Genomic DNA, 15,773 nt, shown 5'->3' on the forward strand with positions numbered 1-15,773 from the left:
ATGGTCTCAGATATGCTGTGGGGACTTAGACATTTGAAATAACTTCCTGATTGGTTATTGTTGGATCCTGGAACTGGTAGCCAAGGTACACTATGAAGTTTCCTTCTTTGGAGGGTTGGTAGACTCTTCCTCCCTTCCTCCCTCCCCTCTCCCCTCCTCTCTCCCTTTGATATTAACATTAGGCACCCACTTGCCTGGGAATGTTGAGGTGTAGGCCTGGGACACAGGGGAATCTGGAAGTCTAGATCCTTCCCATCCCCATGATTCTATTTTTATGGACCCAATTGTGGTGTGCTCCATGGAAGGTACAGCTTAGCTGGGACAGGAGGTAACTGAGGGTTTTGGCCAAGAGGAGAGGGGGCTAGAGATGGGAAAAGTTGATGTAATTATTTTTGTCAGGAATTGGAACCAAAGCAGCAGGAGAGAGTAAGTTTTAAGACTCTCTGGCAAAGTAACTTCCTAATCTGTCACTGAGTATGTGTAAAAAAGTGATTAGTGGGTCTCTATATTTATCATGATTACTCACAAATATGTAATTTGCATAATATATACAGCACATTAAGTACTATGTCACCTTATATAATGTGCATATGTATAATGTATATGCATGTTATGTAACGCCAGTCTGGAGGCTCTTCCAGATTCTGCCAAGTATTTCCTAATTTATTTGGCAATTTTAACATATCTTTTCCATCTGTGGAAAGAACTATCTTGAGAGGAGCTGGTCTCTGACCTGAAATATAATCATTCTACTAAGCCTATCTCTATTCTCAACTCACTGGAGGAAATCCACAAAGACCAAGCCATAATGAGATGCAACTCTCAGCTCAATAGTCCAGGGACAACATGATGTACTGAAGATTTTCTGTTTCATTATTTTTATTGCTGGTAGGGTAGAACCGTGGGGGCATGTGGGAACATGTCTGTTGCATGGTCACAATCAGAATAGGATGAAGACTAAGGGAATGGATTCTGCCCTGATTGCCTTACTGTATGACTTTGAGAAGTCACTGAACCCTCATTAAGCTTCACTGTCTCATTATTAAGATCGGGAGATTAATACCTTCTCCATCAACCTCTGAGATTGCTGGGAGGCCCACTATGGTGAGGTACTCTACAGGAAGAAACCATGGCCACAGTAGTTAAGGAATGAGTTGTAATATCACACTAAACAATGCCACTAGACTTACTGAGGTTACCAAATTGGAAGTACGATTCCACTGCCACTCTGTGGCTCTAGGGAGGCTTTGGGACATGTCTCTCAGGCAACACTGCAAGTCCTATGCACTAGTCTAGAACAGGCAGGGGCCACTCTGACTTGTGAATCTCTGCAACTAGTTTCACCTGTCCACAGTGCCACTTCTCAACAGCCTCAATCTTGGGGGATCGGGGTTGAAACACATGCAAAAACTTTTGTAAATTTCTCAGAATCAGTGACCTCAAATCTGAACCTGCCTCTGTTTCAAAATCAAGTGGCTTCCAAGATAGTACCTGTTGTTATTCTGGAACTTGTTGGTCCGTCCCATCACCAAGGATCCCATCATTCAGGACATTCTTCAGGTGGCCTGGTTGTCCTCTCACCCACTGTTTTGCACTGTTGGATCCAGCAGGATGGTCCTAGATGATTGCTTCCTTCAGAGTTAGGATCAGTGTATATACACAATCTTAATTTCCCTTCCTTGTGCAAACCTCCTGACTCAGTGCAAGGAGATTAGAGAGCGCTCAGTGGATCGATGAGTGGGCCCATGTGTCCTCTTAAATCTCAGAGGGGATGGAGGTCCAATGGAGCAAAGGCGCTAAGGCAAATGTTTCTGTCTACTAATGAAGCTCTACACAGACTTGCCCTCGCAAAAGGAGGGTAATGCTGGCACCAGCTGCATGAAGCCTACTGAGCTCTGCTGGGACCCCTCTGGGTACCGGCTGGCAACACCTTGCAGAAAGTGCCTTGGTCCTTCTTGTGTGAGTCTCCAACTGAGGCCATTCCTGCAGCCAGAGGTGCTTCCAGACTAAGAGGCCATGATGACCATGACGAGTTGACATGTGGAGAGTTTAATCTGATGATCTGTCTAGTGCCTTCAACCCAGACCAATTTCTTACCAGTTCAGGCCAGAGAGAATCTCTGGGAAGCATCATGAGCCCTCATTTCCTTGTGTGGGCCTGTCACATCCACACATGTGCTATGCATTCATCCTTCCCTGGAAACCTGGATTCGAATGGAATAATTTTTCAGTGACCAGAAATGACCCTATTCTAAGATGTATGGATTCTTCTCTCTAATACATATCCTCTTAGTGGCACCTATTCTCAAACCACGTTAGTTAAGATACCATGTACAAGTGTCTCAACTTTTCTGAGACTCACTATCTCTCTCTGGCAAGTGGGAGAGTAATTCTGTCCAGCATATCTTTCATGGCTGTTTTGAGAATCCAGAATAGGAATTCTTAATCTCTTTACGATAAGCTATTTTCATTTCCCTTAAATTTCATGCTCGCCATGGGGAAATGTGTCTTGACAATGAAATGGTGGGATGGGGGAGTAAGAACCTACTTTTTCTTTCCCACTTTCTGTTCCTCGTCTACATGTTTTTTGTTTTTTTTTTCAATCAGGAAAAGTCCATCCATAAATAAATATTTATATATATAAATATATATGCTACATATATGTACACACACATAAGACCATCAGAAGGGCCCTCAGGTCATGCTCTGGGAGTGGTAGGTGCAAAGAGGCAGGTGGGAGCCACCTGATGGGTTTGTCTCCTGGTCTTCTCAGCAAAAGGCCCTTCCTTCTCATCTTCTCTGCCTTCAGGAATAGTCTGCCACCAGGGCTTGGAACTCAAAACAGGAAACACGCTTTGGCTTGAAAAAGAAAGAAACTGGGGGTGGTTTTTTTTTTTTTCTTCCCTTTTTACACAATATTATGACACCAATTTGAAAAATAAATCCCAGTTTCTCTGCTTTCCCTCCCAGGTGTTCACAGAACTAAGAAAATAAATACCACATCGAAGGTGTACTGTGCAGGCTGCTCTGGGGGCTCTTGGAGCCGTCTCTAAACAAACACACAGCCACCAGCCGAAGCCTTTGGGAAAATAACAAGTGCCCACTGACAGCGTGGAGAACCAAGAATGGAAACACAGCTTTCCACAGCCTTTCTGCCTCCTCAGCAAGTTCAGGGAGAAGTTGCTGCTTGAAGGACAACTAAGAAACCAACGTGCGCTTGCTGAGCCCTGCCAAGGGTTACGCTCTGAGCGCTGGAGGCCGTTGGTCTCTGTACAGAGGGACCTTTGTGTAAATTCTCTGGAATGGGAGCTCTTTCCTTTGGCCACATCCGATCTCAATATAGGCAGGAAACCTGCAGCCTGCTTCTTGTGAACGTCCGTGAGGGAACTTGCAGGGCTGGTGGGAAGAAAGGGGGATTTCTCCTTCAGTCTCAGAAAGTCCCACTCACGGCCTTCTGGGAATGTGGAGGTTGTCATACGAGCCAACAACACCCTGGTCGGCCCGAAGTCCGTTCAAAATTTTCTGTTGGCACTGGCTCTGTTGGGGTGTGTCCACTGTTGAAGTAGAGAGCACATTCGGCAAGATGAAGATTTCTTCCTGATGGGTGGCTTTGCTTCCACTGGTTAGAGATGAGTGTGTGTGTGTGTGTGTGTGCGCGTGAGTGCGTGTGCGTGTGTGTGTGTGTGTGTGTGTGTGTGTGTTACAGTCTCTTGTTTTCTCTCTTGGTTTAACTGGCATTTGGCATATTATTTAGTCTTTTGAACGGCTCTTCCTCCTCAACGAAAAGAAGCTGCTCTTCTGGGGAGGCCCCATCATCATAGGCGCTTGATTCTTGTGAGTAATTTTAATCTAAAAGCAAAGGGACATAAATGAATTAGTAGCATGCAAATCTCAGTAACCTATGAGAGAGGGAGTTGCAGAGGGAGGAAGGCAGGCCAGCTTCGGGTTGGAAAGAGCCCCATGCAGAAGGACGACTGTCCTTGAACAGCTTTAAAATTGGCAACTGGACCCTCACTGGGCCTGGAGTTTGGCACTGCTGGAACTGAGGGGCGGAAACACTGGGGAGAGACAGGTGTGAGCTTCCCACGTGGTGATCAGCTCGCACCTGTCTTGTGTCCTTGCTATTCATAGATCCTCCAAGTGTCACAGCCGGAGGAGACCTCAGGGACCATCTCATTCAACCTCTCTGCAGGACAGATAAAGGAATGGAGGCCCAAGGCTCTCTTGAGCCTTGGATTAGCCTAAGGTCACACAGAGAGGGCAGAACAGCTAGAGTCCAGTTCTTGGGATTCCTAGCTTCCACTGCTCCTGGCCGTTCCTGTCCAGGCAGTGCAGAGATACAAACCAGTGAACTTCAAGCAACCTAGAGGCTTTAGTCTGACATCTGACCCAAGCCACATCATGTGGAAAGTTTCAAGTGAGTCCCTTAGGTGTTTCCTCTTTTCTTAGCTTTCCAGGAAAAAAACCAACTTTCTTTTTAAAAGCCTCTTTTTTTTTAAATTTTAGGTTTTATGAGTTTTTTTCTCCTTCAGACTTTAAATGAGTTGGAAGTGAAAGACACTAGTGAATTCTCATTTTTGCCTTTCTTCCCAACCTTATCCTTAGGGCGTGGCTTCAGAATGCTAAATCCCTATTTGAATGTGACCTGATGACACTGCACATTACTAATCTGCATTATCAGCCCATCAGCATTTAGCAAGTGTGACACATGTCCAGAGTAGGAAGATGATGTGGGAACAAGGCACTTAGGATTCAAGGACCTGGGTTTGGGTCCCTGATCTCCTGCTTTTTTTGCTGTGAGACTCGGGACGAATCATTTAACCTTCAAAACCATGCTTGCTGAACTGTAAAATGAGGGTAATAACATTTGTCCTGTTTTCCTCACAAAGTTGTTGTGAAGATCAAATGGGAGACTGTCCATGAAAGCCTGCTGTGAACTGTAAAATGGAATGTAACGGTTAGTTAAATAATTGTTATCTTACATTGGAGGTGAAGGAGAAAGATGTATGTCAAAAGAAGCCATCTATGAGCTCATTCTCGTGGTTTCTATGTTATTGGAAATGACAGTGTGGCCACAGAGAACCACAGAAGAACTCTTGAAGAGAGAGACCCATCCACAAGTTCAAATTAATGTAGGCATAGACCAAGTGGTGTCAAAAAGAATGTAAGGAAGGAGAAGAGTCTGGACGGAGCAACCAAGGAAGAGTTTTAAGAGCTGAATGGAAGGGAAGGAGATGTGTGGGTGAAAAGAGAAAGGGAAGGCACCGGGTGGAAGGGCCACGTATGAAAAGGTTGAGTGCAGGGCAAAGGATGAGAGATGAGGTCAGAGATGCAGGTGGGGCAGTTAGTCTAGGGTTTTCAAGGGGAGGTGGCAGAGGCCAGGTTTAATGCAAGGTAATGGGGAACCATGATAACTTTTAAGCTGGAGAATAACAACATGATGAAGAAAAGAGTTCCAGGGAAATTATTCCATAGTTCTTGTCAGGTTAAGTTGGAGTGGGGGAGACTCTGGCTAAAACGGTACTAGGGTGAGCCAGGTTGAAATTTAGAAGTCCCCAGGATATGGGAAGACAAGGATGAAACCAAAAGACATTGTGGAGAATTAGCATAACCTGGGTGATGGAAGATGCAAATGACTCTTATGCTGGTTTTCACCACCCGGGAGCTCCAGGAGGGGAGGACATCTTTCTTTTTGTGGCAGTCCTCAGAAGAACAAACCAAGACTATATCAAGTACCATTTTGTGTTATGGGCCTTATTATGGGCATGTGTTTATTCCAGAATTCACGGAAGTGAGGCATAGATGAGGGACTTTGACAGAGCTTGTCTGTGGCATGTGATTTAGGACTAATTGACCAGAGTGACTTGTGGCACATGTCCTTGTGTTGTGGTGAGCCTTTTCTCATTCCTGGGCACCAGAGCCCCCTATGGGGAAGAACTCCATCTTCTTCATCATGCTACTCCCCGAACCAGCGCACGGCGTTTTGACAGCCCAGGCTGTGGAAGTACTGATGGCTGAACATGACCCAGGAGAGAGAGAGAATGTCCTGGCAGTGGAGATGGCTATGTTTGGGGCAGACAGCAGCAGCTGATGCACTGCCTACATTTCCTGCTGATAGAGCCCGTTTTTTTTAGATGATGGAAGACCCTTACTTCTCCTTTTTCTTTCTCTAGCTGAGCAATTTATTTGCTTGTTAGCACCTCCAGGACAAAGAGGAGGAAGTGAAACTCAGATCCCTCCCATTTGGTTTTTCAGCAGTTTTGACAAAGGTCTCGATGGGGTAGGAGTTTGGAGATGCTGGCTAACATGAGATTTTGATGTGGTTTGTGGCTTCTAATGCTATAGGTAACTGAGAGTGCACTGTAGGTACTGACACTGAAGGTAAGAAGTAGGAGATCATATTTTCATTTTGAGTCAAAAGATGTTTATCCCCTTCTCCCCTATTTGGGAGAGGCTAGTGGGTTAACTAGCTCAGAGCCCATTGGAGGAGGTAGTTGGACGTGGTGAAGCTTGCCTTTTCAATCCCTGATGGAAAGACAGCATCCCCTATCTCTGTAGTTAGAACCCAAATTTCTCTGCTAATTGGGCTGGTCAGGCAATGAACTGAGGTCTTGATGATTTTCTTAAAGACCTTTCAAGAGATTTACAACATCTGACAAGCACTAAGGAGAGCAGCCCCATTTTCTTAGTTCTCTGCTCTATTAGGGAGAGCACCCATACAGTAGGCTCTTGTGTGACAACTCAAAATGCACAGAACTACTGTGGCATATAATTTCCCCTTTAAAATGGAGTACATTTTAAAATTTTACTAGTGCTGGGTGTTGAGTCTGTTTTGGGGGCCATTTCCCGCACATCAACACATTTTTATTACCTCAAGAGAAGCAATAAACTGAGGGACTCCTTCCTGAACGTTGTCCCCTCTGGCCAGATGACTCAGACGATGCCCCACAAAATAGCCAATAACTGTAAGTGTGGACCCTTTCCAAGTCATTTGGGAAATACTCCTGCTTAAAGGGAGGCGAGGGGAGATGGGAGAGGGCTCGTACAATCTTTTTCAGGTCTTAGCTAAGTTCTTAGGATGCCCTGCTTCACGAGAGGGTTTCTTGCCACTGGAGGCTTTCAGATGTAGCTGGACAATTGGGTTTTGCTAGTGGTGGAGGAGAAATCTGGGATTTGTTGATAAGTCAGGAAGTTTGACTAGATTATTGGTTCTCCAAGTGTGGTCCCTACACCAACAGCATCAGCATCTCTTGGGAACTTGTCAGAAATGCAAACTCTCAGGCATCCAGAATTACTGAATCAGAAACCCAGCAACCTGTATTTTAAAAGCCTTCCAGGTTATTTGGATACACACTTAAGTTTGGGATTCATTGGACTAGATAACTGGAATCCCACTTTGAGATCCTAACTGCGGGGGAATATTCTTAATTTTAAGGCTCAAATTATGCTGCCTAACTGATGATAAAACATGAGAGATCATCTTATCGTGCAGCAAGCACAAGGCAAGTTTGCTTAATAATACATTTCTTATATACATATATTTATATGTATAAACAAACATATGCTCCTTTTTGAGAATTCGGGAAGTATGGAAAAATTTAAAAATCACTTAGAGTTAATTGCCATTAACTTTTGGGTATATGTTTTTTGGTTTATTTGTACGTTTATACGTTTTTAATACATGAAATCAGCTTCTTAATCTGTTTTCATTTAGCATTATTTTACAAGCATTTCTGATGTCATTAGATATTCATTAACATGGTTTTCAATGACTGAAAATTATTCTATTTGATGAATCTCACATAGCTTATGTAACCCTTTTCTTAAATGTTGGGTTTTTCTCCCATTTTTTTCACTGATAACCTGTATTTTATTTAAAATAAATTCCTAAAAGAATAATGAACAAAATTTTAAGGGTCAAAGGAAATGAACTGGGTCAGTGTATATTAATATTTGTAAGGTTCTTCTTGATATATGGCTCCCAATATCTTCCCCAGAACGGCTTTCTGGTTTTACTTTTTTTTTTCTTAAAAGACGTACTTATTTGAGAGAGAGAGCACACGTGTGCCACATGCAAGTTGGGGGAGGGGCAGAGGGAGAGAATCCCAAGCAGACTTCCTACTGAGTGTGGAGCCCCATGTGGGACTGGATCCCACGACCCCGAGATCACAACCGGAGCCGAAATCAAGAGTCGGAGGCTCAACCGACTGAGCCACCCAGGCACCCCTCTGGTTTATACTCTTATCTCACCCCTTGCGTGTGTTGGCCTCAACACATCTCGACAGCATGAATATTTTAAAAGAAAACCAAATTGTGCTACTTTGACAAGTGAAACATGGCATGGTTTTCTCACTATTTCAATTTGAAATTCTTTCCCTCCTTTTTTCTTAATTTATGATATTAAATAATATTTCACGGCTTTGGTAGTCCATGGTATTCTGTGAACTGTCTGCTCACTATTGCATTGTTAGCATCTTCTCCTGGTTTCTAAGAGCTCTTTAGACATTATGGGAATGAATCTCTTCTCTGAGATAGCTATTGCAAACATCTTGTCCTTGGACATTACAATTTCTACATTGATTCTTGACTTGTAGACTTTTCAGTGTGCTAATATTTAAATGTGTCACCTTTTCCTCAGAAAGTCCATGCTCACAGTGTGATTATAGTCGTCTATATTTCCCCCTAGGTAGTCCTAATTTTTAATTAAATTGTAGTTTTTCTGGTTTTGTTTTTGGAGTATAGTTTGAGGTGAGAGGTTTTGATATATAACGACATTTTCCCAAACAGGCAATTTCTTGCATACTCTATGTTAAAGAGTCCATTCTTTTCAAATTAACTTACGATCTTTTTTGCTTCCTTTTTTAAAAAATAGATTTTATGTATACTAAGGTTTCTTAGGGCTCTCTTCTGTACTACTGATGTATCTATTCAATATCATGCCAATTATTGTGGCTCTGTAACTATTTTAATACCTTGTGGGAAGTCCTTCCTCATAGCTCTTCCATAAAACACCTCAACTATTGCATTGTTTTCCCAAGTTAAAAAAGATAATTGCATTGGGATTTTGCTTGGGATCCCTGTTTAGAAACATGGGATGTTTTAAAACTCAGATATATATATTTTTTATATTGGTCAAATCTTATTAGTTTTCATTCATAATTCAGTTTAATATTTTGGTTTTGGTTGTTGCTATTATATTTTATTTTTTTCTATTATATTCTTCTGATTAGTTAGTGCTGGAATATACAAAAGCTATTACTTTTGTCTATCTTTCTATAGAGCTTCACTGAAATAATTTAATCTTTGGGGTTTTCAGTTGATTCCATTAGCTTTCTATATACATAATCATAGTATTTGCAAATAATGACAGTTTTGACTCTTTTCCAAATGGTTACATTTTTTTTCCTGTGTCATTTAAATTGCATTAGCTAAAACTTCCAAACAGTAATGGTGTACATGTCTTGTTCAGGATTTTAATGAGAATTTGCTCGTGTTTTACTATTAAAGAAAATACTCATTCTTGGTTTAAGATAAATATTTTTTACTATTTTGAGGGAGTATTTTTCTGGTTTTAGTTTCTTAAGAGTTTTTTCTTTAAAAATCACAGTTTTGGGGTGGCTGGGTGGCTCGGTCAGTTAAGTGTCTCATTCTTGGTTTCGGCTCACATCATGATCCCAGGGTCATGAGGCTGAGCCCCGTGTCAGGCTCCACACTCAGCAGGGAGTCTGCTGGAGATTCTCTTTCCCTCTCCCCCTCCCCCTGCTCATGCTCTCTCTATCTCTCTAAAATAAATAAATCAAAACTTAAAAAAAAAACATACTTTCTCTTCGGTTTTTGTATTTGTCCTAACTTTATGAAATGGATCAGGTGACTTTCTATTTTGTTTATAATATGAAACAGTTTACATGAATATTTATTTCGTAATAGTATGGAAAAACTCACCAGTAAGACCATCTGTTTTAAGATCATTTTGGATGTAATTCTTTGAAGGCATTTTCTCTTTCATTACAGGTTATCTGGAATTTTCATGAGATGATCAAGTTTTTAGAATCAAGATGATTATATATTAAATATGTCATATTATGTCTTATAATTAAATGAAACCACATTTATATTTACATTTTATTATATTATATATTTTATATTTTAATGCCACTGATCTGCTTTTTTGTTTTTAAAATTGGCTTTCAAATATTTGACATGTTAAAGAATAAGTTCTCAATTTTCCTGCTTCCTAATTATGTAATATCTACTCTTATCCTTACTATTTTCTTCCTTCTGCTTCTCCTCAGTTTGTTTTACTGTTGTTCTTCTAATTTTGCAATTATTCATTACATGTTTTGCCTTTTTAAATGATAGAAGTATATGATACTTTGAATTTACTTCCAAATATAGTTTAGGCAATATTCTACAGTTTTTGAATGAGAACCTTTTGATTTTTATTATTTTTGGAATAGTCTATGATGGTGGTTTTGATCTTTTGAATCTACTGTTCTTTAGGAGAATTTAAAAATCAAGTGATTGGATTTTGCTTGTTTATTCATTTAACCTTCTATTATTAATTTCTGATTTTGTTGCCTATGGTCAAATAAAATAACCTTTATGATTTTTCCTTCTGGCTTTATATAGATTTTTTTCTTTGTGAACTAGTTTAAGATCTGTTTTAGTAAATACTCTCTGGATCCTTGAAAAAAAATGAGATATTTAATTTGTTTATAGGTTATAGAGTTATTTCATCTAGTGTTGTGATTTTGTTTATTTTTGCTTCTTGACCTCAAAGGCAGAAACAAATATTTTAAAGCCTCTCAATACTTGTATCTCTGTCAACTTCTTCTTTTATAAAATCTATTTTTTTCTCAGTATATATATTCATCCTGTTTTTCACAGGATATATTTTAATTCTGTTATTGCACACCTACAATTTTATGACTATTACATCTCAGAAATGAGTGTACCTTTTATCCAATAAAAAGTGACCTTTTTTATTCCACTTCATGCTTTTGGCATGTTGGAAGGTTAGTTTGCCTAAAATTAATATAATTAATAATATCATTTTTTACTTTTAATTTCTCTATGCTTGATAAAGGATAAAATAAAAAGATATATATGTCCTTTTGCTTTAGGTATATCTCTTACAAGAAACACATCACTGGATTTTAATTTTTAACCCAATATGAGAGTACTGTTCTTTTAATAGGGGACTTTAGCACATTTTTTGGGTCATTATTGATATATTTAGTCTTAAACTCTTTCATCTTGCCTTATAATTTTTTTAAAGTTTGCTTGTTATTGTTAGGGTGATGTATGGGATTGTCAAATCACTATATTGTACACCTGAAACTAATATAACACTGCATGTTAACTAACTTGAATTAAAATAAAAACTTAAAAAAATTAAATGTTTGCTTGTTATTTGCTTTCTGTCTGGTTCACACTGATAAGGGTCATGAGATTTAAACCCTCCCAGATTTGAAAGGTGTGCACCCTGTTTTTGATTTTACCAGTGATTATCTAATTATTCAAATTTTCTTCTGACTTAGACTTTTTCATTATCAAAGTGCAGAGAGACAGTGAAAAGATTCAGCACACTTTTACTATCCCTTCTTTTTTTTAACTTTTTAAAAAATTTTTATTTTTTATTTTTTAAAATTTTTATTTATTTATTATTTTTTTACTATCCCTTCACTGAGGCCTCCCATGTGCTTTCAGCCTTGGTTAATCTAACCTTAGGTTTGGGACCCAGCTTCCTAATGTTTACATGACAGATCTTCCATCTCCTGGATTGATTTTCACCACGTGCATTCAGTCGCACAACCATATTTAACAGTTTTTATTTTCCTTCATCCTAATTTAACTGGTTTCAATTTTTACCAAAAGTTGTTTTGTGTCATGATGTCCCATCATTAAGCCTTTCACTCTGAGTTACTTCCCAGCTGGTGTGTGCCTTCAGGAAAATGTTTCAACAAGGGGACTTTTGTTTTCACTCTTGTGAGCTAAAGGTGGCTTTCTGTTGTGCCCTGAATTACGTCTCCCCCAAATTCATATGTGGAAGCCTTAACCCCCACTTGTGACTGTATTTGGATACAGGATCTTTAAGGGGGTAATTAAGGGTAGATAAAGTCAGAACGGTGGGGCCCTAATCCATGAGGAAGAAGAAGAGACATCAGGAGTGTGCACGCACAGAGAAAAAGCCATGTGAGGACACAGCAAGAAGGTGGCTGTCTGCAAGTAAGGAAGAGAAGCCACACCAGGACAACCCTGCCAGCACCTTGGTCTTAGACTTCCAGCCTCCAGAGCTGTGGGACGATAATACATTTCTGTTGTTGAACCTGCCCCGTCTGTGGTGTTCTGTGATGGCAGCCTGAGAGGACTCCTACATCTTCACATGTGGCTATCCACGGACTGTGTCTTAAGATCACTGGGTCACAAATGTTTTCCCAGTGAGGTGAAATCTCTGAAGGGTGGCCTGGAGAGAGGGTCAGGGTGGGGGCAGGAGAAGTGTTTGTTTCAAAAACGAAGTCCTTGCAGTAAGGGAAATGGCAATCCAGTTTTCAGATCTCGCTGAGCCAGGTGGGAGAGGATTTGATTTCTTCCAGCCTTTTTTTAGAAGACAAGAGGAGTTTGGATAGATTTTTCTCAATTTAGCTCCATCAAAATTATAAGTAGTAGAAATTTCCTCCATCCTTTCTAATTCTAACAAAGTGGTAAGCTATTATTAGTTTTTGCTGTAGTGTGTTTTCATCTTTTTCTTAGGCTTCATAGAAGCCCGAAGATTGAGGTAAGGTTTTGCAGAAAAATCTCTGCTTTTGATACCCTTTATAGAAGTTGCCATCCCTAGAGTCTGTCTCCAGGGGCCAGTTTTATAATCTGTAGAAGTCACATGGAACCAAGAGTGATGGAAATACATCTACGATTCAGGCCTGGTAGAAATCTCATGCAAACCCTTCCGCTAGTAGAAGAAAACTTGAGTTCCGAGGGTTCAAAATAGCAGGTTTTTGAGCTATCTGAATACTCCACAAGTGAGGGAGCTTAGAAACACAGCTTTTGCCTCTTGAGGTTTGCACATTCACGGTAGTACTGAAGGTGATACTAATGTAATAGCCCGGGGAGCATCCTGGCCCCAAACACCGGGACAGTGCTTTCTCTTCACCACCGAGTTTTTAGCTGGGTTTCTTGCTAAGCAGGAAGGATGCCTGACCCCTGTCGTGGTGCTAAATGGAGGGCTGCTGTGGGTATGGTAAGTCGGGGAAGGAGGATGTTCCCTTTCTTTTGCTTGCCCATTTGTTCAGCGCTTTACTCATCGTTCAATGGATATCATTGTGCACCTGTTCCGCGCCAGGCACAGTGCTGGGTGCTGAGTGAGAACTTGCCATCTCCCCTTGCAGTGGGGAGTTCAGGTTGGTGCCTCTGCTGTGAAGTGTGTGCACTGCAGGGGTCCTCCTCTTGGGGCTCCGGGGGTCACAGTGCCTGGGAGGAAGTTCCAGTGCAAGGGTACAGACTTGGCTTCTACATAAGGAGACGCTTTCTAGCAATTAGACTTATTCATCAACAGAGCAGGTTTCCTTTTGGGGCAGCAAGTTCTCTGCCACTGCGGTGACCCTAGAGGAGATGCTCAAGGCTACTGCAGATGAAGTCTTAGAATTCACCAGTTCCAAGTGTAAGCGCTTTGGGGACAGGTCTTTGTTTCACTCGGTTGGGGGACTGGTACCTCGCAGTGCCCGACACACAGTGGGTGTTCAATAAAGGCTTAGCAGGTACGTGAATGGGTGGATGAATGAAGTGGAAGACAGGCTGCACTAGATGATTTCCCCAAACCCTGGGCAACTTGGAGAGTCAGCGATTTCATACTGTCAGTGCCCCAAAGGAGCCCAAGAGAAAACTTCTCACCCTCATCACTCACCGTGCATGGGGGCTGCATCCAGGGCTCTCCATCCACTTGCATTGGCAGCAGCTTGTTTGTCCTGGAACACATCAAGAACCGAGAGAACACCGTGAGCTTTGACGCTTCCGGAGTGCAAGAATTTTAGGGTGGTCCTCACAAAGGAGACAGAAGTGGGAAGACCTTATCTGCCCACCTAGGAGTGGTTCCCTAAGACTCCCCTGGAGGGCTTGTTAGAAATTGATTTCTGAGCCCACCTCAGGAATTCTGACCAGGCAGGTCCCAGGGTCACAACTCAGGCTACGGGCGATTCTGTTGCACTGGTGCTCAGACCCTAGTTTGAGAAACACTGTCCAGGGTGAGCAGTAAAGTCCACGGAAGTCTGGGAGACAGCGGCCAACAACGATGGCAGCACCACTGCTGAGCAGACCCTCAGTCAACAACCAGCCGGAGGGCCTACAGACTGTGCCAGAAACTCCACAGTGAAATGGGAATGGTTATGAAATGGGAAAAGGCCTGGTTTCTCTGTTGAGTGAGAGGTTGCATCATGTCAATGAAGTAACGTCTCCGACCTATGCAAGGTACAGCTCAGGTCTGAGTGTGTTTGCCTTGCCCCCGCTCCTAACTATCCTCTCTTTTATGTCTTGAACAGTAGGGCACTCTGTGACTGTATGGACTATGAACCTGGCTTAGCTGGGAAATGGGGTCATTGCGAATACCGTCCCCACGGGTAGAAGGAGAGGAGAGAAGACCGTGTTGCTTTCTTGTTTGGGACAAGGCTTCTCTGCCATACAGATTCTTTAAGGGAGAGAGATGAGGTCTTTTGACTCCCTTCTGTGGAAGGGTTGTGAATTCGTACTATATTGCTTTCGGGAGAAAAGGCAAGTCGTTTCGGAAGCCTCTGGTCTGGGTGAGCAGGGAACAATTGCTACCCACTGTCTGGGAAGCTCTCACCTGGGTTTGGCATCTGCCCTGCTTTTGAAATGATAAAATGAGGGACACAGGCTATGTTCTGATGTCGATGACTGTCTGACTGATCTTGAGAATATTTAATAAAAAATAATAAACCTAATAATAAAACCAGTCATAAGAGGACAGAGTGGTATTTTGGTTCTTGGGGCTGAGGAGGGTGTCTGGGAAATTCCCAGGAGGATGGGGATCTTGGCTCACCCCCTCTGTCCTATCTGAAAATAGGTCCACTGAATGTGAAGAAAAAGTCCTCCCTCTCACATATGGCTTTTTTGATGCCCCTGGGACTAAGATGTTACGTTCTCTGTGGTCTACATCAGTTATGGCTTAGCTGTGCGAACACACTGGACCTACTCAGTGGACAGACAAGGAAGTAAGTGTGGAGATTAATGTGGAAAACAGGGACCCCAGAATGACAAGAGCCCAGAGAGAAAACAAGCAAAGCTCTGGGTAATACTAGAAAAGACAAAGAAGATACAGGAAGGGGATGAACAAAAGGGTTTCGTGGGATAGACCTTTAGCTAAGAGATGTTAGGGAACCAGGTCTGGGGATCTTTCCGAGGGATGCAGGGTAGCTCCAAGAGCAGCATTTCCTTAAAAGGGTGCTGAGGACACTCGCCCAAGAGGTTTCAGGAGAAAAGGGTTCTGTGGTCAAATAATTTTGGGAAACCTGCATACTGTGACCCCTCCAGGAGATTCCCTAAGGCACACTAAAAGATTTGAACTGTAAAAATTGGATGGGGAAAAGGAAGGGAATAAAGGCTTCTCAAATAATCAGGTGGAGAAGAACCTGATGAGTTTTATTGACTAAACAGAAGCAACTGAAATCAGAGGATCCCCCCTCTGAGACTCCATTTCTTCCAGCAGCCTGCAGTGACCGACCTGTGAGGTCCACACCCTGCAGAGGCATCACCCTCTTAGGCAAT

The 15,773-nt window shown here is 41.9% G+C and overlaps 1 protein-coding gene across 6 annotated transcripts in view; it reads right to left on the reverse strand.

Moving 5' to 3' along the window:
• The window catches only part of DGKG (diacylglycerol kinase gamma), a 211,202-nt gene that overhangs the window by 9,352 nt on the left and 186,077 nt on the right, over nt 1–15,773 (reverse strand). For all 6 annotated transcript variants that reach the window (XM_027586646.2, XM_027586645.2, XM_027586641.2 and 3 more), the window contains 2 exons: nt 13,900–13,960; nt 1,492–3,848 (listed from right to left, as the gene is read on the reverse strand). In XM_027586646.2, the coding sequence (XP_027442447.1) occupies nt 3,750–3,848; nt 13,900–13,960 (160 nt within the window). In that variant the 3' untranslated portion in view covers nt 1,492–3,749. The remainder of the gene's footprint in view (nt 1–1,491; nt 3,849–13,899; nt 13,961–15,773) is intronic.

Source organism: Zalophus californianus, chromosome 1, assembly GCF_009762305.2.
Source record: "Zalophus californianus isolate mZalCal1 chromosome 1, mZalCal1.pri.v2, whole genome shotgun sequence".
Taxonomy (NCBI): Eukaryota; Metazoa; Chordata; class Mammalia; order Carnivora; family Otariidae; genus Zalophus; species Zalophus californianus.